At 40.6% G+C, this 24,580-nt stretch overlaps 3 protein-coding genes across 3 annotated transcripts in view; all 3 read left to right on the top strand.

Moving 5' to 3' along the window:
- The window catches only part of LOC128092589 (uncharacterized), a 101,859-nt gene extending 84,118 nt beyond the window's left edge, over window positions 1-17,741 (top strand). Inside the window, exon 2 of the mRNA XM_052706788.1 lies at window positions 17,139-17,741. Coding sequence (XP_052562748.1) covers window positions 17,139-17,741 — 603 coding nt within the window. The remainder of the gene's footprint in view (window positions 1-17,138) is intronic.
- LOC120427827 (dynamin) overlaps window positions 1-24,580 on the top strand; it is a 143,129-nt gene that overhangs the window by 4,440 nt on the left and 114,109 nt on the right. Inside the window, exon 2 of the mRNA XM_039592752.2 lies at window positions 11,703-11,776. Coding sequence (XP_039448686.1) covers window positions 11,703-11,776 — 74 coding nt within the window. The remainder of the gene's footprint in view (window positions 1-11,702; window positions 11,777-24,580) is intronic.
- On the top strand, window positions 14,986-15,459 carry LOC128092591 (uncharacterized). Its single transcript, XM_052706793.1, has one exon. The coding sequence runs from the start codon at window positions 14,986-14,988 to the stop codon at window positions 15,457-15,459; it is 474 nt and encodes a 157-aa protein (XP_052562753.1).

Genomic DNA, 24,580 nt, shown 5'->3' with positions numbered 1-24,580 from the left:
GTCTGCTTTCCCTCAATTTGGCAGCGATGTTAATTTTGTTTATCATGTGCCTTTTCTTTATTTATCTATTTGAATAATTTCTCATCTTCCCTGTAAATTGCCCTCAATACAATCTAAGCTTGTTTGTTACCTCTATTTATTAACTATTGTTAATTTCTTTGTCCCGCCCGTGTGGATCAATCGGACCGCGCACTGGACTCACAATCCAGAGGTCGCCGGTTCGAATCCCACGGCGGGCGCTCTAAAATTCTTTGTGTAAATATGGGTATTCGGCGCCGTCGCTCCGTGCCATACTTTCATACACTTAGGAGCCCAGGGCGGCGAAGTCCTTGTAGATAAAAAGGAAGACACTAGTGGTTGGTACTAGTAATGGTGGCCGACAGCTATAAAGTCAACTTCGTTTTTCGTTAATTTCTTTATCTACGTCATAAATTACTATCTTTCTTTTACTATTGATTCTTTACATAGTATATTTCCTTCACTGTTCATTGTTTCGAAACTTCACCTTTTTCTTAAGCAAGTGAGGTTCGAGCCCTTACTCAATTTATGGAATGATTAAAGGATTAACACAAATATTACTATTGTACTTTTGAAAAACTTTTCTAAAATGCTTAGGACCAAAATATTGTAACAAAACACCGCGACAAAAGAAATAGCAACAGATAAACACGACTTAACATTACGGAATATTTCAGGAGAAAACAATACACAGTAAAATAACAATTAGTTTTTGAATTCAAACTAAAATAAAACAGTTTTTGCTTTAATGAAAATTGATACGCACACTATAAATAATTAGGCGCTTATACTTACATCAAACCCTACGTAATGTACCACCCCCGGCCGAGTTAAAATGCGTAACCGGAAAAGAAGGTGTGCATGCCTGGCACGAACACTCAAAGCGTGTTCTAGCGTGCTGCTCGTACTGACTCAGAGCAAGGGTGAGATGTAGGTGTAAGGGCAGTGCGTGTTCGTCGGGAACCTGGTGCATAAGATCGGTCAAGGCCCGTTCTTACACTGAAAATTGCGAATTGCGAATTGCGAATCCCAACTTTTCTCTATTTTTGACGGTCCATCTGATTTTATTTCAACATTCTTTTTGTTAATTTGAACTCCCCTGGGCTTTGTTATAATGAGTGTCATAGGTTTGATGCTTGTTTGGCAAAGAGTATGATTTGATTCGATGTGGAATTAAAATCGAAGTGTTCAGTATATTGCTGAAGCTTCCATTTTTACACATGGACACCACTTCATGCTGCGAGAACCCACTTTGGCGCAGTCTCAGGGCTTAATGGATGGCCGGTAAGCTGTCATCGAGACAAGGAGGTTCTCCGATAGTGGAAATATCACATTTGTACAATGAACCGCTACATATGTGATTTTTCCCTATCTTAATGTGGGTGTCAGGTTAAGATGCGGGTTTTTTATTTTATTATTTTTTTTTTATTTAGTTTTTTAAATTTAGTTTTTGTAGAATTTAGGATTTTTACTATAAATATCAACTTGTTATACTTTGCCTTTACCCTGGGCATGAGTAGAGATCTCAACGCCGTTAGCAATGTTGGCTTAAAAATAAAATTCATTGGATAATATCACCCTCCCCCCAGCCAACATTTTTGCCATGCGAAGCGGGCCTCTAACACTGTGTCTAGGTAACACCTAGCTAGGAGCGATCAGTGGACAAACACAAGAGGTGATCTCAGGGTCGATTAGGAGTTCATGAAGCAAATTAGTCGTCTCCCACCCCTTTTAAATTGAAAAATGAACTCTGAAACCAGCGTCTACTCACAACAACAGAAACCGAGGCCTCTTCTAGGCATTGTAGGGTCTAATTACTGTTTGCCATACAATTTTGAAAGCAATGATTAGAGTATTAAGAATTAATTATTTTCAACATTACAATATTTATCTGTTTGTTATCTCCACATAACTTTATATAATAGGTTTTAAAAAATACTTTCTGTTGTTACCTAAGCATTTTGCTTGTTCAACAGACAATTTAGAAATGTTAGGTGTTAAGCGGAATTAAGCTAGACCATTTAGAAATTTAGAAGTGCATTTAGGTTTAGGCACACTTATTTTGACCATGAGCTTCAGTTTTATTTTTGTTATTATTTATAGAAGATTTGTAGGGTTTATTCTTCCTAATGAGTTCTTCGTTCCTCAGAAATTCTGACGGCGGTTGCGGGGTCGTCCTCTTAAAAGCTAAGTAACAAATCATTAAGGTAATCGTATTACAGGCCTGCCTATTATGGTCATGTTGAATACGATTAACTACAACACTAACCATTTAAACTTTCAGCAAACAAGACTTATGACGGACGTGACAAGACGAGGGCCTGCTAAGCTGTTAAACATTGTTTTCTGTTGTTTTCTTTGCTTCTGGGAATTAATTACTTTCGTTGATTGATTGTAAACCTCAACATATAAATTCATTTTGATAATTTTGCGTTTGTTGGGATGGTTTAATGATCGGTTAGTAAAGGTCCATTTGTGCGTGGATAGTGTACTCCGTTCGCTAGGGTTCCTTGGAGTCAGTTCTGTGGGGTTTAACAGTCTCGACAGTTGAAACCTATAGCGCTGATTTTGGGAAGCTCGTGCGAACGGGGTTTTTAATGAACATTGGGGGCGGCGATTGAGCACGAAGTTTCGATTTAGCTTATTTACACCATAACACAATTACATACTCTCACAAACACAATCTCATTTTAACCTACCCAATCATGTCCTCAATCCCCGCTCCCATGGAGTGCGAGCGATCCGCATGTGATTGACACGACCATTACCGTTCCTTTACACAACCGGACTTGGACTGACTTGATCCTGGCTATCCCACCTCGTTCCGCAAAAAAAAAAAAAAAAAAACTTGTTATACTTTGCCTTTAGTTATTTAGGGACAAAATTAGTAACAGTGAATTTAGTGATTCTATCAGAATCGGTGATTTTCATTGAAGTAGCATAAAAACCATTATGATTTGTCAAAATTTTCGTAGAGTCTCGATCAATCAATAGTGAAATGATATCGGACTAAGTTCGTTGATCTGTTGAACTAACGGTTGTCGGATTATGATTGTATCGACCATTGTTGCGAATCGAGGATCTATTGGAATTATGACGATCAAATGGTCGTCTCTTTTTCAATTCACGACTTGTAAATGTGAACTGTTATTAATTTTTATTTGTTTTTTAAAAGAAGCCAGACAGGTTTTACAAAAAAAAAAAACGTTTTTTTTGCTATTAATTAAAATGTCGGGGATTTGAGACCGGCCCGTGGCTTAATGGCTACGGCTCCCGCCTCATAAGCGGAAGGTTCCGGGTTCGACTCCCGACCGGTCTCCTTGAAATTATTCGACTATAACTGAACTTTGAATATGAACAAAAAAAAAACGCATGAAATCAGGTAGGATTCGAACTCACACCTTTGGATTGGTAGTCAGATGCTCAAGCCACTCGGCCACCGAGGGGTTGACACCCCTTGAGTGAATTAATCCGTAGTGGTGAAATAATGTCACAAGGTCATTTACTATATAATACAACAATCCCTTCCCCAACGATTCCCCTACACACACTACACACCATAATCTAAAAATAACTCGAAGTGGTTGGTACGGTACGTCCTCACTTCTTCTTCTTCCCCTGATGGTTCCATGAAATGTGGGTTCCGTTCATAGAATCTGTCTCTTGCGGTTAATGCAACGCAGTAGGCCGGGCCGCTTTAGTGAGTGTAATACATTTCGGGGGTTCTCAAAAAGTACTGCAATCATTAATAATGACAAGAAAGAACTTGAGGCGTAATCTAACCATAAGTTCTTCCCGGATGCTTTCTTCGGACTGGCTGCGCTTGTGTTCGATTAGATTAGATTAGATTAGAATTAAAATGTCGGGGATTTGAGATAAGCGTAGCTTTCGGATATGTTACTTTAAATCTTGTATTCAATTCAAGTTAGGTAGTTATCCGCAAATGAAAATTTGGACTTATATGAATAATTGAACATTTTGGACTTACGTTTTTTTTGCTATTAATTAAAATGTCGGGGATTTGAGATAAGCGTAGCTTTCGGATATGTTACTTTAAATCTTGTATTCAATTCAAGTTAGGTAGTTATCCGCAAATGAAAATTTGGACTTATATGAATAATTGAACATTTTGGACTTAAACACAACTGTGCATTTATTCTAGAGTCAGATCCATACAGCGTCATTGTTTATTTGGTCGAAGTGTACTAATTCATTGGCAGATCTGATTCTAGTTGTAATGTACGACAAGACTACTGACGGACGTGACAGGACGAGGGCCCAGTTTAGAGGTTTCGACATCAACGATGTGCGGCTGGATCACCCTCCCAAAAAAAAAAAAAAAATTACGCTTGGATCCAAATTATTTGGATCCAAATTTCGTTTAGATAGTTTTTGTCAAGCCTCATTGATTTCTTTTATACATGGTTGTGTTGGCAATCAAGCTTTCAAAAAAAACTTGCAACGACCAGTTAAATTTGAATGTTTTTGCCATTTTTTTTACTAATTTTTAAATTAATTATATCAAGGTATTGAATAGCAATCTACAAAACCAATAACAATAAATGAAAAAAAAAACTAAATGAAAATAAAAGAAATAAACACATTTTTCAATGTTTTGATTCTTATTTTCAACACTAGTTTATTCATTTGATTACATGAAAAGAACCTATAAGAATAATTTTATGAAAAAAATGTTTACTTTTTCAATTTTTTATCAAACATTGGTTCCGGCCCGTCACTGCTTCAGAAAAATCAGATCTGGCCCGCAGGGCCAAAAGGTTGGGCACCCCTGGTTTAACCCCTTCCCGCCCAGAGCAAGATCGAGATTAATTTTTTCGTTTTTCTTCATTACTCGTAATTGGATGGACCAAATTGGATGAAATTTTAATGGTGATAAGTTAACATTCTGTGACAGTGCGTGGCCGAATGGTTACGCTGTCCGCTTTGTAAGCGGATGATTCTGGGTTCGATTCCCATCTGCTCCAACCTTCCATCGGATGAGGAAGTAAAACGTCGGTCCCGGCCTTGGTTGTTGTTAGGCCGTTAAGTCATTCCAGGTGTAGGAGTCATCTCCATGCCATAAGTACAAACATCACACCAAACCAAGCCTACTTCGGTGGAATCGCTGGCGGCGGTTGGACTCGCAATCCAAAGGTCGTCAGTTCAAACACTGGGGTGGAAGGTTCCTTGGAGTAGAAAGAGGTTTGGGTGCTCTCCCCATTCAAGCCTTCGGACTCCTAGGTTCGAGCAGAAACTTGCAATAGAGACCACAAAAGACCCGGGGTCGTTAATGTGGATGGTTTGACTTTTGAAGTTAACATTCTATATAAGCTAATGCAGGATGAACAAGGTTGAAAAAATGCATGGTTGCAGAGAAATTTAGTTTTGAAGACAAAAAATTGTGATGCTCTGGAGTAACTATGGGCGTGAGAGGGTTAATATGATCAATCTTTAAAACCATAAGGCAGATTTTGGGGTTTTTGCTGAATGGCACTATTTCGCTACCGCACATGGCAAAAACTCTGAAACCCGTGAGAATTATTTCATCTACTACAGCCAGCTCTACATTTGTTCTCGCTAAAAAAATGATAATGTGGGAAGAAATGAGAAACTAGAAAATATATGAAAATAATAGAAAAATAATAAATTTTAGAAAATTGTATTGTAAAAACTTTGTAGCATTTTCAAATAAATATAAGAAGTTAAAATTTTACTTAATATGGTGCAATGATACTGAGATCAGGAAAAACATTGCATTAAAAATTACCCAATAAATATTCCTTAAACAAAAAATAGATTGATCAAGATTTTCATTATCTCAAAATCGCATAAAATTTTAAAAATAATTCATCTTACAGAACACAAGGTAGTAATTATTGATCAGCACGACTGAGTGCTTCTAGCAGATGCGGCGCGTGTAGCTGATGTGGGTAATCTCAAATACTGAAAACTTTAAAATTCGATATCTCTGGAACGAAACATATTCCTTTCTGTCGATAGGTGATTCTAATGTAAAATTGGACGAGGAATACGATGGTGAGGTCAAATTTAAAAAATAAATAGGGCTGTTTTGAGATACGGCCATTTAAAGTGTTCAATTGCGCAATACAGGTAGAATGGATTCTACGTCCAATTTCCTTCAAAATTGAGTCTAAGACCGACCCTCTAAGATTTCTGGTTCCTGATTTATCGTCGTTTGAAGATAGGGGTTTCGCTCAAAAATTGCCAAAAAGTAGTTTTTTTGGGAGGGTACAAAAATGGAGGGGGTGGTCCGATTTGGATGAAATTCGGGATTTTTGCATGTTTTGATAGTCTCAACAGCTCTGCCAAATTTGGGCAGAATCGGAGATGGTAATTATCAAATGCTGTTCCACTTCAGATGAAATTACACAAGCAATCCGAGCAATCCTGATCTTATTTTTCTTAAAATCTTAAAATCTTGAAATCTTGAAATCTTGAAATCTTGAAATTTTGAAATCTTGAAATCTTGAAATTTTTAAATCTTTAAATCTTTAAATCTTTAAATCTTTAAATCTAGATTAAATTTTCAAAACAACCTATCCCTCATGGGTTTCCTATGCAGATAGGGCCTTTTGAAAATTTAATCGAGAAATCTTCAAATCTTCAAATCTTCAAATCTTGAATTTAAGAATTTAAGAATTTAAGAATTTAAGAATTTAAGAATTTAAGAATTTAAGAATTTAAGAATTTAAGAATTTAAGAATTTAAGAATTTAAGAATTTAAGAATTTAAGAATTTAAGAATTTAAGAATTTAAGAATTTAAGAATTTAAGAATTTAAGAATTTAAGAATTTAAGAATTTAAGAATTTAAGAATTTAAGAATTTAAGAATTTAGGAATTTAAGAATTTAAGAATTTAAGAATTTAAGAATTTAAGAATTTAAGAATTTAAGAATTTAAGAATTTAAGAATTTAAGAATTTAAGAATTTAAGAATTTAAGAATTTAAGAACTTAAGAATTTAAGAATTTAAGAATTTAAGAATTTAAGAATTTAAGAATTTAAGAATTTAAGAATTTAAGAATTTAAGAATTTAAGAATTTAAGAATTTAAGAATTTAAGAATTTAAGAATTTAAGAATTTAAGAATTTAAGAATTTAAGAATTTAAGAATTTAAGAATTTAAGAATTTAAGAATTTAAGAATTTAAGAATTTAAGAATTTAAGAATTTAAGAATTTAAGAATTTAAGAATTTAAGAATTTAAGAATTTAAGAATTTAAGAATTTAAGAATTTAAGAATTTAAGAATTTAAGAATTTAAGAATTTAAGAATTTAAGAATTTAAGAATTTAAGAATTTAAGAATTTAAGAATTTAAGAATTTAAGAATTTAAGAATTTAAGAATTTAAGAATATAAGAATTTAAGAATTTAAGAATTTAAGAATTTAAGAATTTAAGAATTTAAGAATTTAAGAATTTAAGAATTTAAGAATTTAAGAATTTAAGAATTTAAGAATTTAAGAATTTAAGAATTTAAGAATTTAAGAATTTAAGAATTTAAGAATTTCAGAATTTCAGAATTTCAGAATTTCAGAATTTCAGAATTTCAGAATTTCAGAATTTCAGAATTTCAGAACTTCAGAATTTCAGAATTTCAGAATTTCAGAATTTCAGAATTTCAGAATTTCAGAATTTCAGAATTTCAGAATTTCAGAATTTCAGAATTTCAGAATTTAAGAATTTAAGAATTTAAGAATTTCAGAATTTCAGAATTTCAGAATTTCAGAATTTCAGAATTTCAGAATTTCAGAATTTCAGAATTTCAGAATTTCAGAATTTCAGAATTTCAGAATTTCAGAATTTCAGAATTTAAGAATTTCAGAATTTCAGAATTTCAGAATTTCAGAATTTCAGAATTTCAGAATTTCAGAATTTCAGAATTTCAGAATTTCAGAATTTCAGAATTTAAGAATTTAAGAATTTAAGAATTTAAGAATTTAAGAATTTAAGAATTTAAGAATTTAAGAATTTAAGAATTTAAGAATTTAAGAATTTAAGAATTTAAGAATTTAAGAATTTAAGAATTTAAGAATTTAAGAATTTAAGAATTTAAGAATTTAAGAATTTAAGAATTTAAGAATTTAAGAATTTAAGAATTTAAGAATTTAAGAATTTAAGAATTTAAGAATTTAAGAATTTAAGAATTTAAGAATTTAAGAATTTAAGAATTTAAGAATTTAAGAATTTAAGAATTTAAGAATTTAAGAATTTAAGAATTTAAGAATTTGAGAATTTAAGAATTTAAGAATTTAAGAATTTAAGAATTTAAGAATTTAAGAATTTAAGAATTTAAGAATTTAAGAATTTAAGAATTTAAGAATTTAAGAATTTAAGAATTTAAGAATTTAAGAATTTAAGAATTTAAGAATTTAAGAATTTAAGAATTTAAGAATTTAAGAATTTAAGAATTTAAGAATTTAAGAATTTAAGAATTTAAGAATTTAAGAATTTAAGAATTTAAGAATTTAAGAATTTAAGAATTTAAGAATTTAAGAATTTAAGAATTTAAGAATTTAAGAATTTAAGAATTTAAGAATTTAAGAATTTAAGAATTTAAGAATTTAAGAATTTAGGAATTTAAGAATTTAAGAATTTAAGAATTTAAGAATTTAAGAATTTAAGAATTTAAGAATTCAAGAATTTAAAAATTTAAGAATTTAAGAATCGCAAATCACAGAATGTTGCGTCTGTAAACTTGATGATTTTTTTTGCCGGAGTTTGATTGTAGATGAGGTGCTGGGTGCTGAATAGTGGTTCGCAAAACGGCCACAACTTTGAACTGTCAAAGTGGAACCAATTTACTGTTCGCCAAAAATAGAGAATATTGTTATCGATCATTAAAAATTGTTTTTTTTTTTTGCAAGAATGAAAAATGTGTGGTTTAAAGGTTGGAGGCGAGATTTTCGTATTGTTATAATTATTAGGCCGTTGCAAATATTTTTTGAAATTTATGTCCCTCGACTCTGGCCAAAGTCGATGGGGGAGGCAAACAAATAAAAAAATATAAAAATTTAAATTACAAGCCATTGTTTTAACATTTGAATGAAAAAAGTGTTTTCAAATGCATTTTGCACCTGCCCAGATGCTTTGCAATCTATAGTTTTCAAAATATCAAAATATTGGCGAAATTGTCACCCGTAAAGGAAAAAAAATCAAACCGATCGAAACTTGAAAACACACACAATTTTCCATCAAAAGATGACAAAAACTAGACAAAATAGAACACATACTACTGATTATAATACAGCTCATTAACCAGTAATAAAAAAGTCATGCTTGTGCTTGAACAGTCTCCTACTTTGCAGATATAAACAAAGTGGGATCATTCGAAAATCACGTTACGCATTCTCTCTATTCATCACCCAGATGAGGTGCTATAGAAAAAGTACATTGGTTTTAATTTTGGAACAACATACACAGACAGGAATCCCCTGAGCTTTGTCATATTGAGTGTCATAGGTTTGATGCTTGTTTGGCAGAGTATGATTTGATTCGATGTGGAATTAAAATCGAAGTGTTCAGTATATTGCTGAAGCTTCCATTTTTACACATGGACACCATTTCATGCTGCGAGAACCCACTTTGGCGCAGTCTCAGGGCTTAATCGATGGCCGGTAAGCTGTCATCGAGACAAGGAGGTTCTCCGATAGTGGAAATATCACATTTGTACAATGAACCGCTACATATGTGATTTTTCCCTATCTCAATGTGGGTGTCAGGTTAGGATGCGGGTTTTTTTTTGAATAGTTTTTGTAGAATTTAGGATTTTAACTATAAATATCAACTTTTTATACTTTGCCTTTAGTTATTTCGAGACAAAATTAGTAACCGTGAATTTAGTAATTCTATCAGAATCGGTGATTTTCATTCAAGTAGCATAAAAACCTGGGTGCTGAATAGTGGTTCGCAAAACGGCCTCAATTTTGAACTGCCAAAGTGGAACCAATTTACTGTTCGCCAAAAGGAGAGAGTATTGTTATCGATAATTAAAAAATGGTTTTTTTTTTTAGCAAGAATGAAATATTTGTGGCTTTTGAGGACCTGAAGTTGAAGTCGAGAAATGTTAATAAAGTTGAAGGCGAGATCGATTGCGGTTGTATCCATCCAGAAGCTGTCTTTATCGTTTTGTTCCGTTTGAAAACCTACTGGTTTAGTGAAAATCTTCTCCGTTTGTTGCCCCGCTCGTGTGGATCAATCACACCGCGCGCTGGACTCACAATCCAGAGGTTGCTGGTTCGAATCCCGCGGCGGGCGCTCATAAATTCTAAATGTAAATATGGGTATCCGGCACCATTGCTCCGTGCCGTACTCAAACGCTCAGGAGCCCAGAGTGGCAAAGTCCTTGCAGTTAAAAGGAAGATACTAGTGGTTGGTACTAGCAATAGTGGCCGACAGCTATATAATCAACCTAGCTTTTGTTGGATCAGCTTCGCTAGAATTAGCGATGTTTATTTGCTGGACCAGGAAGGGCTGCAGGATTCCAAAATTAGCCAGGGAATTTATCTGCGACATCGTAGAATGACACTCTCGCCATAGTTCTTCGTCACCCGTAAAAATGAAAAACCTCTTCTAACCGATTAAAACATGAAAACACACAAAATTTTCCAACAAAAAATGTCAAAAACTAGACAAAATAAAACACAACCGGTGATTATAAAACAGCTCATTTATCAGTAAGAAAAAAGTCATGCTTGTGCTTGAGCAGCCCCCTACTTTGTAGGTGTAAACAAAGTGGGATCATTCGAAAATCACGTTACGCATTCTCTCTATTCATCACCCAGATAAAAACCATTCTGATTTGTCAAAATTTCCATAGAGTCTCGATCAATCAGTAGTGAAATGATATCGGACTAAATTCGTTGATCTGTTGAACTAACGGTTGTCGGATTATGATTGTATCGACCATTGTTGCGAATCGAGGATCTACTGCAATTCTGATGATCAAATGGTCGTCTCTTTTTCAATTCACGACTTGTAAAATATGAAATGTTAATCTTTTTTTTTTTTTTTTTTTTTGTAAGAGGCCAAGCAGGTTTTAAAAGAAATATTCTAGATTTTTTGGCTATTAATTAAAATGTCGGGGATTTGAGATAAGAGTAGGTTTCGGATATGTTACTTTAAATGTTGTATTCAATTCAAGTTAGGTAGTTATCCGCAAATGAATATTTCGACTTATATGAATAATTGAACATTTTGGACTTATAAATAACACACAACTGTGCATTTATTCTAGAGTCAGATCCATACAGCGTCATTGTTTATTTAGTCGAAGTGTACTAATTCATTGGCAGATCTGATTCTAGTTGTAATGTACGACAAGACTACTGACGGACGTGACAGGACGAGGACCCAGTTTAGAGGTCCCAGGGGGGCAAAAAGTACCGTGCCCCCCCATAGTCGGCGCACCTGATCCTCACAATACCTGAAAAGTGTTTTCTCAGTAGCAGATTCCGACATAGTAAAAAAAAACACACATTCTTTTATTTGTTATTTTTATTTCCTCTTTTCATAATAAAATGTTATGCATCAGTCATATTTCGAGCAGCCAAATAAGCAAGTAGTATGCAGTAATTGTACTACTTTCAAATCATACAAATGATTTCAATTTTAGACCTTAGGTTACTTTGGCCTGCATGTTTACCAGTTTTGGTTTTTTTTTTGCAGGGATTTTCTTCCTCGAGGATCTGGCATTGTTACGCGACGTCCGTTAATCTTGCAGCTTATTAATGGAACTATCGGTAATGTATATTTTTTGTGACTTATCCAGCTAAGTATGCTTTTTAATCTACAATGGCGCATTCATCATAAGTCATCAATCCCAGCTAGAATTGCTGAATAATCATTAAATTTGTCAACATGCATAGGGGGATGGCGTCGCTATTTTTAGACCACATTTTCCACTTTTGCTCATCGAAACCGACTACTTTATCGACTTCATTTTGCTGGGCGAGATAGGACGCCGTCTATTTTTAGACGATGACTCAGCACTTTTACACTCTTGCGCTTAAAAAAACCAGGTGGCAGCACGATGTAACGCCACGTCCCTATGGTTTGTATGACACCAAAAAGGTTCGAAAAATCGATAATAATTACTTCGTTGCAACTTCACGGAGTAATTGGTGAGGCAATTGCGAATTACGAATTATGTACAACTATTTATTCAATTATGCCGCATAGACTGTATATGAGCCTTTCAGAAGTCGAATGTTTTGGCGTTTTATACAAGTGCCCTTACAAAGTGTGTACAGAGTACACGAACGCGACTGCCGGTGAGTGAGGGTGTTCCGATTCCGTTTACTATCCTCTGTAATTAAAGATTAACCCACTTTTCAAGGCTTCAAGCAGCACAATGTAAGTAGGCCAAAGTGGATTGGTAAACACACAGTCCATCCTGCTCGTGTTAAATGTAACATATACACTATACACTATAATGAGCAGGATTGACTGCTTGTTAACAAATTCAAATTGGCCAATTAACAGTGTTTTGCTTGAATTTAAAGAAACAAACAGCTCAAATGAGCTTGCGGGCCAAATTTACAAAATAAGATATTTAAAAAAGATACGTTGATTTAATTTTAAAGTCTAGAAAATAAATTTCCAGTTAAAGTTTAAAAAAATATTAATAATATAAATTAAAAACAATATAAAATAATATAATAATATGAATAGTACTGTATAAAAAACACAAAATAGCAGTTTTTTATAGGTATTGTTGACTTTTTTGTTTTAAGTATTTCAAAAAATGTTTTTCACTGAAGGTACTTGTGTTTTCAATAAAAAAAAATCAAGTATTTTTATGTTTCGAAAATGGTGACATGTAATCTGCATAATTCATGTAGATGATTTGAAATTTTTATATGTACCTGAAACAGCTGCGGCATAGGAAATACCGTTGCCTATTTTAATGGTAGAAGTATTTTGTCTAGCTCTCTCATTAGAGGGAGATAGCAAAAACGTTTGATTTAAAGTTGCAGGTTCAACCTGACTTTGAGAAAATTTCGGTTTGGATTTTGACTGATGCTTAGCACGAGAATCCAAAACCTTTTTTCTGATGGGGCAATCCCAGAAATTTTATTTGTGATTTTCACCACAATTTGCACATTTAAATTGGGTGACTTCTTTCACGGGACAATTGTCCTTGTCGTGAGAAGAATCCCCGCAAACCATGCATTTTGGAACCATGGCGCAATGATCAGTAACGTGACCGAATGCCTGGGAACGCCGGCACTGGGTCAAATTCTGGCCATTACCGCCATGTTTCTTAAAATGCTCCCGTACATGGAACAACAACTGTACTTTGTACAAAAGTTTCAAATTATTGATTTCATTTCTGCTGAAATGAATCAGATAAAATTGTGAAGTCAAACCAAAGCGAGAAATATCCCCGTTTGATTTTTTCTTCAATGGTATTACTTGGGATGGGGCTAAGCCACCTTAAGTTCGTTTTTGATCTCATCCACCGACAAGTCGTTGGAGAGACCTTTCAGGACCGCCTTGAATGGACGAGCATTCTTGGTCTCATACGTGTAGAAATTGTGTTTGTGGTTTTTCAAATAACCAACAAAAGTTTGGTGTTCTTGTAAAGATTCCGTCAACAAGCGACATTCTCCTCTTCGACCAAGCTGGAACGAAACCTTCAAATTGCAAGTTTCCTTGCAATTCTTCAATTGCGTTCGAAAGCTGGCCAAATCGGAGACGGAAGTCACTACAATTGGCGGAGCCTTTACTCGTTTTACGTAGCCTCCTCTTCTGGATTCGATTGCTTAGTAAAGGGAAGGTATAGTCGTGTGGGCCTAAATCAACAAGTCTGGGCTTGTTGGGAAAGAGAAACAGAGAGTCCGATAATGATCATGTTATCGGACTTGCTTCGGAACATAATTCCTCCGGGGGGTGAAAAAGCATGTCCTCATGCGTTATAATATAAATGTGTTTCTGTTCTTTTCACCTAAATAATCAAGAAGGTTTAGATTACAGTTTTGCTCAGTAATATGTAACATTTAAATATGTGTACTTATCTGATGATTCAAACGATTTCCTTGATTAATGCCAATCGTGCGTTCGCTTTGATTTTGTTTTGTCGGTCGGCTGCCGCCGAATCCTCCAGCACCAGCTGTTCCGTTGTTTCAAGTTCTCCACGGCGCTGAAATGATCAACAAGAAAAATGTAAACAAAGTATCTGGTAAATCAAATGATTTGTTTGAAAATTATACCTGCGCACAAACGTTTCACTTCAGACTGTTTTTGCCTGCGCCAGCCTGCAACGAGTGCAGGTAACGAGCATAGCGAGAGAAGAGAAACGAGAGAGCGCGCAAAGTAGAGTAATAATACTATAAAAATTAAAAACTGCGACTATTTCCAATGAAGTTATCTAAAAATGGTTATAACTTGAAAAAGGTGCACTTTATCAAAATTTCACTAAAGTACTTTTTGATTGCAAATTTGATTTTCCACCGAAAAATGAAGTTGCAAGATTTTTTCGACCAATATTACGATTTTTTGAAAAAAATCATTATTGATTAAAAAAAATCATAATTCGGTCAAAGATTTTTTGCACAACCTGGAAATTTCTGAAAAGTTGGCATTTTATGTCCCCTTAAGCAAATAAAAAAATAAATAAAAAAAGTAGTGTTTTTTGCAAATCAAGTTTTAGTGACAAAAAGTTAAATAAAAAATCACCAAATTTTTTTTACCGTGTTTAATTTTTCAATACATCATTTTTGTATGGACAGCTGCAAATTTGCATGGAAAACTATATGGACAAACTAATGATGCAAAATGGCTTCTTTGGGCATACCGAAGGCACCAGAAAAGTTTCAGTCGGATTAAAAAATACAAAAAAATCGAATGACCGAAATCTGAGAGAACTGCTCATTTTCCCTCCGGCGAGACAGGGGGTTGGTGATGGCTACACGCACCCGCCGTAAAACTCAAGTGCAGAGCGCTCCAGATGCGAGCCGATCCAAGCGCCGACCCGATTTTCGGGGATCCAGGGATTGGAAACTCGGGACGTGGAACTGCATGTCTCTCAATTTCGATGGGAGCGACCGCATTCTTTCCTACGAATTGCGGGTCCGCGGTCTCGAAGTCGCTGCAGGAGGTGTGCTGGGAGGGGAAGGACCACCGAGAGTACGGGGGTTATACTATGTACTGGAGCGGCGGAGATACACACGAGCTGGGGGCAGCTTTTATCGTGCTGGGCGAAATGGCGAAGCGCGTGATTGGTTGGTGGCCAGTCAACGACAGAATGTGCCGGTTGATAATCAAGGGCCGATTCTTCACCCTGAGCATCATCAATGTGCACAGCCCGCACATGAGAAGCGACGCCGATGACAAGGACGCTTTTTACGAGCTTCTTGACCGCGAGTACAGGAAGTGTCCAAAACACGACGTCAAGATTGTCATCGGCGACTTAAACGCTTAAGTCGGCCAGGAGGAGAAGTTCAGACCGGTTATTGGGAGGTTCAGCGCCCACCAGCAGACGAACGAGAACGGCCTACGACTCATCGATTTCGCTACCTCCCGAAAAATGGCCATACGTAGTACCTTCTTCCAGCACACCTCATTATACAAGTACACCTCATTATACAAGTACACCTGGAGATCACCAAACGACACGGAGACGCAAATCGACCATATTCTCATTGATGGTCGGCACTTCTCGGACATAATCGACGTCAGAACCTACCGTGGCGCGGACATCGACTCGGACCACTACCTTTTGGTGGCAAAGCTGCGCCAACGCCTGTCTGAGGTCCACAAAATCTGGTACCGTCGCCCGCAGCGGTATAACCTGGAGCGACTCAAGGACCATGAGGTTGCTACCCAGTACACGCGGGAACTCGAAGCTGCGTTGCCTGACGAGGGTGAGCTCGCCGAAGCCCCTCTGGAGGCCTGCTGGAGTCATATGAAAGCAGCCATCAACGCAGCGGCATCAAGCGCCATCGGGTACGTGGACCGAGTTCGACGGAACGGCTGGTTCGACGAGGAATGTCAGGCGATTTGGGACGAGAAGAAAGCTACCTGTGTGGACTCACAATCCAGAGGTCGCCGGTTCGAATCCCGAGGCGGACGCAAAAAATTCTAAGTGTAAATATAGGTATTCGGTGCCCTCTCCCCGTGCCATACCTTCACACTTAGGAGACCCGGGAGGCGGAGTCTTGTCGCAAAAAGAACGATACACGCCTGTGGATCCGTTGACGAAACCGCAAGGTTTAAGAGGGCCACATTATAAGGTGTTACGTCGATTCCGTTTTCCAGAAAGCAGCGCGGGACAAGTGGCTGCTGCACAACACCCGTGGGAACAAGGAGTCGTACAAACAGTTGCGAAGACAGCAAACCCATCTCTTTCGGGACAAGAAGCGCCGCCTGGAAGAGTTGAAGTGCCAGGACGTGGAACAGCTGTATCGCTCCAACGAAACGCGTATGTTCTACAAGAAACTCAGCCAATCCCGGACTGGCTTCATGCCGCGAGCCGAAATGTGCCGGGATAAGGACGGAGGCATCTTGACGGACGAGCGTGAGGTGATCGAAAGGTGGAAGCAGCACTTCGACGAGCACCTGAACGGCCCAGAGGCGGAGTACCAGGGCGACGGGGGAAACTACGTTAGCGGTATGGTGGACGGCGAGGACGAGCCAGCACCCACGATGAGGGAAGTTAAGGATGCCATCAAGAAGCTGAAGAACAACAAAGCAGCGGGTAAGGATGGTATCGGTGCTGAACTCATCAAGATGGGCCCAGACAAGCTGGCGGCTTGTCTACACCGGCTGATAGTCAAGGTCTGAGACACAGAACAGCTACCGGAGGAGTGGAAAGAGGGAGTAATATGCCCGATTTACAAGAAGGGGGACAAATTGGAATGTGAGAACTATCGAGCCATCACCATTCTCAACGCGGCCTACAAAGTGCTGTCTCAGATCATCTTCTGTCGTCTGTCGGAGCGAGCAAAGGATTTCGTTGGGACGTACCAAGCCGGTTTAGTGGAGGGGAAATCGACGACGGACCAAATCTTTTTGCTACGCCAAATCCTCCAAAAATGTCGCGAGTACCAGATCCCGACGCACCACCTGTTCATCGATTTCAAAGCCGAGTCGTACGCGTAGGTCGATCGCGAAGAGCTATGGAAGATCATGTACGAGAACGGCTTTCCCGGGAAGCTGATCAGACTGGTGAAATCAACGATGGACGGGGCACGGTGCAGCGTGAAGATTTCGGGAGCGATGTCCGACCCGATCGAATCGCGCAAGGGACTGCGACAAGGCGACGGTATCTCCGGCCTCTGTTTCAACATTGGGCTTGAAGGTGTTATGAGGCGGGCGGGCTTCAACATGCGGGGCACGATCATCAACCGGTCCAACCAGTTCATCTGCTATGCCGACGTTGCTATGGACATTGTCGGCAGAACGTTCGAGGATGTGGCCAGGCGGTACACCGAATTGAAGCGGGAAGCGGATAAGGTTGGATTGAAGGTGAATGTTGCGAAGACGAAGTATCTGCTGGCAGGAGGAACCGAGTCCCTTAGGACTCGCATAGGACCGAGCATGACGATCGATGGCGACGAGTTACAGGTTGTGGAGGAGTTTGTGTACCTCGGATCGTTGGTTACGTCGGACAACAACTGCAGCAGAGAAATTCCAACCGACGACCGAGTTCAGTGGCTGCGCATCTGGAGACAGCTCATGACCCGGAGGTTGTACGAGCAGTAAAAGTAAGTATCAAGTTCTTTTATCTTTTAAGTTTATCTTCGTCCTCTTCTTCCAGGGATTTAGAAGTTATCTCACAACACTTTTTCTTATAATATTTTGCTTTTATGACATCTTCATCTTCTTCATCTGTTGTTTCTTCTTCAGCCATCTCTCTTCGTTTTGTTGTTAATTCGTCATCCGCGTCCAAATATGCCTGTAAGCGCTTCCGGGTTTTGCGAGTGTGCTTAGAAAGCACGGTCTCGAATCAATCGTTGTCTTCTTCGTCAATTTCACTTGTTTGCATTGCATATAGGTCAGGTTCACTGTTATTGCTTTTACTGCTGCTGCTGTTTGGCTCAGGTTCATTCGGTGATGTATTGCTTTTTTGATTCACCATTTTACTCGAATCCACACATTTTTTGTTCTTTGCTTTGAGTTTGCAAAGCGATTTTTTGCCCATAATCGTCACTGCTGCAGCAGCATTGTTTACAGTGATTGATTTCGGCGTTGGCTGTTTCAGCAACATCCGCAGGGTCCGAACTCCATTTGGGATACCTGGGAAGAAGTTAATCCAGCGGTCGTTGGTGATGGTCAAAATTTCGCCGTATTTACTCATCACTTTGACTACGTCATCATTGCTTATGCCTAGAGGTAGGTCAAGCACACGAACTTCCGTAGCGTTGTTGTCTAGGTAAATCGGGGTTTTGCAACCCTGATATACCAGAGGTTTGTCGATGATGGACGAGGCCATTGCTGAGCCGGCGAACTGCAGCACGGCTATTCTTCTTCTATTGCATAATTGCAATGCTCGCAAGTTTGCTTGGTTTACTTGAAGGTCTGCGAGAAATTGTTTTACAAGCTTTGGGCTTGGTTGGTTTTGGAGTTGACAAAAATCCAGAACCACACTGTTTTTGTCTACGGTGCACATTTTAAAAAAGTGGCGACGCGCACACAAACTGCGGACTGGCGTTGAGAATGCGACTTGTAAGGTCGGCGGTTACTTTGCAACTGTCTCCAAAGTTTTTTTTTAATTTAAGGTGCATGTGTTTCTGAAGACCCCAAAGTCCATGCTTTGAGGAAGCTAAGAACTTAAAAGACTTCAAACAATTTTAAAATGTTCGAATGTTGGAATCGTAAAAATTTAAAATATCTGAATAATTTAAAATGAAATGAAATCTTTGATATTTATGATTTTTTTTTAAATATCAAGAATTTTAAGAATACACTCAAAACCCGATGGTTTGACACCAATTGTTGTCAAACGAAAGGGGTAACTTTTTAGTTTGACACCCATTTTACAGTATATGACAGTTTTCTTGCTATTTCTCAAAAAATACTACCCCCCTGAAAAAGACGCCGTGTATCAAGTTCTTCAAGTTTATCTTCGTCCTCTTCTTCCAGGGATTTAGAAGTTATCTCAAAACACTTTTTCTTATAATATTTTGCTTTTATGACATCTTCATCTTCTTCATCTGTTGTTTCTTCTTCAGCCATCTCTCTTCGTTTTGTTGTTAATTCGTCATCCGCGTCCAAATATGCCTGTAAGCGCTTCCGGGTTTTGCGAGTGTGCTTAGAAAGCACGGTCTCGAATCAATCGTTGTCTTCTTCGTCAATTTCACTTGTTTGCATTGCATATAGGTCAGGTTCACTGTTATTGCTTTTACTGCTGCTGCTGTTTGGCTCAGGTTCATTCGGTGATGTATTGCTTTTTTGGTTCACCATTTTACTCGAATCCACACGGAAACCGGCTCCGTGGCTTAATGGTTACGGCTTCTGCCTCCCAAGCAGAAGGTTCAGGGATCAAATCCCGGTCGGTACCTTTGAAATTTGGAATCATTAATTGGAACTTTGAATATGAACAAAAACGAAATTGAATCAGGATTCAAACTCACGCCTTTAGATTGATTGTCTGGGACGCTAAGCAGTCGGCCATCAGAAGGTTTACACTCTAGCAGTGAAATTGATCCGTAGTGTTTGTTCGGAGCGGACTGTATTTTTTCACACAAACTTTCGGCGGACTTGGGGAACCAGTTTTGGGAGGATCGGAAGTATCGCAGGCAACAGAAAACACTAGAATTTCTCTCACTACTTTCTATTTAATAACTATAACTAAATGAAGTGAATAAAACTAGTGTCTCCTCCGACGATCGCGACGCGCTCGACTTGACGTCCGATCGGTTCGGCTGCTTGCGATGAACTTGCTGGTTTCGCGCACGTTTCGTGCGCTCTCTCCTCCTCTTCGGGCGTCATCGCCGATGTGCTGTTGCTAGCCACGCGCACGTCGTTGCGCGCGTTTTCTTCGTTGTTGGCAACGGCGTAGGCTGGGTTGCCAAATTCGCTGCGACTGAGATCGAAGCAACCGCAGTGCTGTCAAAACAAAGCAAAATTTTCTTCGAGCTGAAAGGTTCAGGCTCGAACATCCTCCACCCGCGAGAACTGCCGTTGATCTCCAGGCGATCCAAAGGTCACTCTTTCGCCTTCCACGTTTGGCCGTACGTTGACCAGGTAAGTTTTCTTTTACTTCTTCGTCGGGCGCTCTTGGGATCCGCAAGTCGATGCGAACCCTTTTCGCCCTGTTCTCCAAAACCGGGCTTAACTTCGTTGCATTCTTACAGGATGTGTCGGTCAGCGCAATTGACAGTCGCAGGGGCTGCCAAAAGGCCTGGCCGACCCGTGGGATGTGCTCCAGTGCTTGTTGATGCTTGCCGATTGTAGGAAACCGGCATCTTGTTCTGCTTCTCCATGATCATTCTCCAGGCCCGTCAGGTGTCACTCGCTTCAGTGGGTCGGCATACACCGACCGCTCGTGTGGGTGGGATCTTCCAACGCAGCTCATCTGCCTCGCCTTCGCTGGTGCTGCAACTCCTGGAAACCTCGACCGCTCACCCACCATCAGCTGCATGCAGGCGGCAGCAGCTGTGAACGGCGCTGAGGCCGTCCTTGTACGCACCATCGTCAGCTCCACGAGCCACGATGCGTTCGGTTGCAGCAGGATGCTGCACTTTGTATCTCTTCTTTGGAAACGCTCGGCTTGGCACTCCGGCGTCGTCTTCGATGTTTGAGGCATCGCGTGGAACGACAGGTAAATCTTCTTCAGACTCGTTGGATCACTCACACCACTTGCTTCCTTGTAGGCATTAACTTCACGCTCTTCGGTGTGCTGCTCCAACTCGGGTTCGTCCTCAAACGCCGCAGCTTGAGCCCGAAGCGCTTCTTCGCGTGCTTCGCCACCTCCAATCGTGACGTCCAAGACCTGGCTGAAGCTCGTCTCGCGCAGAGCCACCAAGTTGACTCTGACGGCGAGTTGGACTCCAGCAGGAATCATCGATGTGTCGGAACGTGGCTGCATCTGCTCGACGCTAGCCATCTCGTTCGCGTTGTGTCCGGGTTTATTCCGAAAGTCCGCGACGGCTGAAAGCGCGTCGGGCACTAGTTGTCCTTGTACAGAGGAGCTGGCCTCTGGCGTCACTGAACTCGTTTCGGCTTGTTGTGGAGCACCAGGTTGCTCCACCCTTGTTTGTGTTGTCGATTGCTTGGGGTTTCTCCGGTACTCGGCGTGCAGCAGGGTGTGGTGCCGCTTCTCGCACGTCGCGCACGCTCCGGTAGACACACACTGCGCCGAGGTATGGCCCGTCCGGAGGCAGTTGAAGCAGAGGCGCTTCTCTTTTGTCTTAAACAGCCGCTCGGGGACTGTCTTCTCCAGGAACTGCGGACACTTCCAGCTCTTGTGCTGGCCTAGTCCGCACACGTCGCACGTCTGTGCTGGCTTGCTTCCGGTGTTCAAGACCATTCGCTGCTGACCCGGTTTGTCCGTTGTGGTTTGTCCGGGTGTCTTCTTGGTGGGTTGTGACGAGTCCTTCTCGTCAGCGGTCTTGATCTTCTCGATGACCTTGGGCTTCTTGATCTTGGTGGTGTTCTTGGAACGTTCACCATGCGGGATGGTAAACTCCGTTCGTACCCGATCTTCCGTGTCCAGCTGCTCTGCCAGCAGCTTCCCGGAACGCTTCGGGGGTTCGTCGATGGTCGTCTCGTTGGCGCATCCGACGATCTTAGCGGTTGTTGGGTTCGTTGTCTCGTCCACCCGTTGTGGTACACCAGGCGTGTACGCGTTTCTTCGTCGTGTCGGCTGGCTCACTTCTAGCAGCTTCTCTTCGATGACCGTCAGGACCTCTGTGTGCAGGTCGTCGAAGGCGTCGTAGAGGGCATCTTGTTCGTCCCGTGATGTTGACGGAATCATGCCAAGGATCTGTCCGTACGCCGTGTGGTACGCATCGTACGCGGCTTCTACCTCCTTCTGACACGTCTTCAACGCTGCCCATGTGAGCGTCGTGGCATCTTCCAAGCTGTCAAGAATAGTGGTGAGCTTACCTTGAGCCAGCTCACGCTGGTGGACGACGTCGTTGAACCGCTCCATCTCCGTCAGCTCCTTTACACTGCTCGCTCCGCAGGGGATCACTAAGTGCACTTAGTGACCGGACTTCTTGCCGATCTTACTCCGGTGTCTTATTCGGTGTGGCCGCCTTCTCCGAGTTCCTCAGCTTCTTTGATGGCTTCCTCGGGCGAAGCACTTTGAACACCGATGCTACAGTGGCAGGGCACTGAGCTCGGAACGGCTGCTGGAACCGTTCGCCTTCACTTTGGGGTTCTTCTACCCGCTTACTTGCACTCTGCGCCGAACTTCCGGAACCACTTTCCAAAACGTTCTGCGCACCTTTTCCGGAACCACTTCTTCGCGTTTTCTACCGGAACCAGTTTCGCGAAAGCCTTCTCACTTCGAGCGTCTTCACTTCCGGACCAAGATCGCAGAAGGTTTTCGCTCCTCTTCTTTGGAGTTCACTTCCAGGACCACTTCCCGAAAGCTTCTTCCGACTCTGCCTGTAACCTCCGCTTCTTCATCTCTGGAGTCGACGCGTCCTTACTCAGCGTCGCGCCCGGGAGTTGTTGCAGGCGCCTTAGGGCAGTTTCCGGCACAAGAGGAACACCAACGATCGGACCCAGTGTCCGAACCAAGCACGGAAAACTGCCAAGTCTGTAATCGCGGTACTTGGGGGAACTTTGTGTCCTCTTGGCCGGAACTTCACTACACTTGAACCTTCTTTCCGGAACCTTTTTCCGGCTTCAGAAGGCTCTGGACGCATCCAAGATGGCGTCGCTTAGCACTTTTCACTCTTTTTTCGGACGCATTTTGGACGTTTCCAAAATGGCGTCGCACTTTTGCGCTGGTCACTTTTCCAAAATGACGTTTTTGTCTTCACGAGCACATTTTTTCAGCCAAGATGGCGTCTTCTTCACACTTTTCTTCGCGGCGTCTTTTTTCACTCAGTGGGCCTTGTGCCCACTTGCCGCGACAGAAACGACCCTCCGCCTTGCACTGTCTCCACACTCCCGGTTCACCACATCCGGCTCGTTTGGACCATGTTCGGAGCGGACTGTATTTTTTCACACAAACTTTCGGCGGACTTGGGGAACCAGTTTTGGGAGGATCGGAAGTATCGCAGGCAACAGAAAACATTAGAATTTCTCTCACTACTTTCTATTTAATAACTATAACTAAATTAAGTGAATAAAACTAGTGTCTCCTCCGACGATCGCGACGCGCTCGACTTGACGTCCGACCGGTTCGGCTGCTTGCGATGAACTTGCTGGTTTCGCGCACGTTTCGTGCGCTCTCTCCTCCTCTTCGGGCGTCAACACCGATGTGCTGTTGCTAGCCACGCGCACGTCGTTGCGCGCGTTTTCTTCGTTGTTGGCAACGGCGTAGGCTGGGTTGCCAAATTTGCTGCGACTGAGATCGAAGCAACCGCAGTGCTGTCAAAACAAAGCAAAATTTTCTTCGAGCTGAAAGGTTCAGGCTCGAACAGTGTATAATATCTCAAACGTTCGACAGTGCGAGGGGTAAGAACCGCGGGGAAACCTGCAGGGACTTTCTTTGCATTAAGAGCTATCCAAGGTGTGGTAGACTGCGAGGAGCAGTAACCAGCTCGGAGCTCGAAATAAAGTAGACAAGTCGCCTTGATGTTCCAGCCGAAAAGACTCATTTTTGTTTATTTGAGCTCGGGTATTTATACTAGTCAAATTTGTTGCATCACATGTAATTTGAGTGACACTTACGTGCTACAGTATAGACTTCTGGAGTTGGTTTGTACTGGGTTGAACCCTTGCGCTGGCTCAGCAGGAGTCAGCGTCCCGGCCAATTGTCGATGAACCGAAATATGGTTCGAAAAAGGCTATACGCAAGCATCAGCAATTATGCTTGCGCCAAGTGGTTCTAACTGTGTGTGGGCTCTACAGCCAGGCAGGGTTTGTGTTTTGAAAGACAAAACCTGGTCTTGTTGTGCGAGGTCCGGGCATGGTAATAAAAATGGAAATTAAGTGTGAATGGGTATGTTGGGAATGCAGTGGTGTTCAGACTATTTCAAGTGTTGAAACATGTTATCTTCTCATATTGAATACGCGCTGATCCCTGATTTGCCTGTGGAGATTGGAAGTCTAAATATAGATCGAGTTTCCTTCAGATGCTTGCTTCTATGTTTAGGCGGGGCCGAACAATGCCCAGCGACCTCGGAATTGGACCGCAAGGAGCTCTGTCATTCTGAAATGGGTCGTTGGAAGCAGCGCGAGGGCTATCATCACCACCTAATACCCGGGACTGAGATAAGTTGTATCAACATTTCCCATAATATCGCTGCCGGTTAGCGGGTATTGGATTGGACCACACACACACACACACACACACACACACACACACACACCATTTTACTCGAATCCACACATTTTTTGTTCTTTGCTTTGAGTTTGCAAAGCGATTTTTTGCCCATAATCGTCACTGCAGCATTGTTTACAGTGATTGATTTCGGCGT

This window comes from Culex pipiens, chromosome 1 (genome assembly GCF_016801865.2).
Source record: "Culex pipiens pallens isolate TS chromosome 1, TS_CPP_V2, whole genome shotgun sequence".
Taxonomy (NCBI): domain Eukaryota; kingdom Metazoa; phylum Arthropoda; class Insecta; order Diptera; family Culicidae; genus Culex; species Culex pipiens.
This window is presented reverse-complemented; position numbering and strand designations above follow the sequence as displayed.

Excerpts from the sequence above, each read along its gene's own strand:
- LOC128092591 (XM_052706793.1), top strand. The coding sequence starts at position 14,986 with ATGCGAGCCGATCCAAGCGCCGACCCGATTTTCGGGGATCCAGGGATT.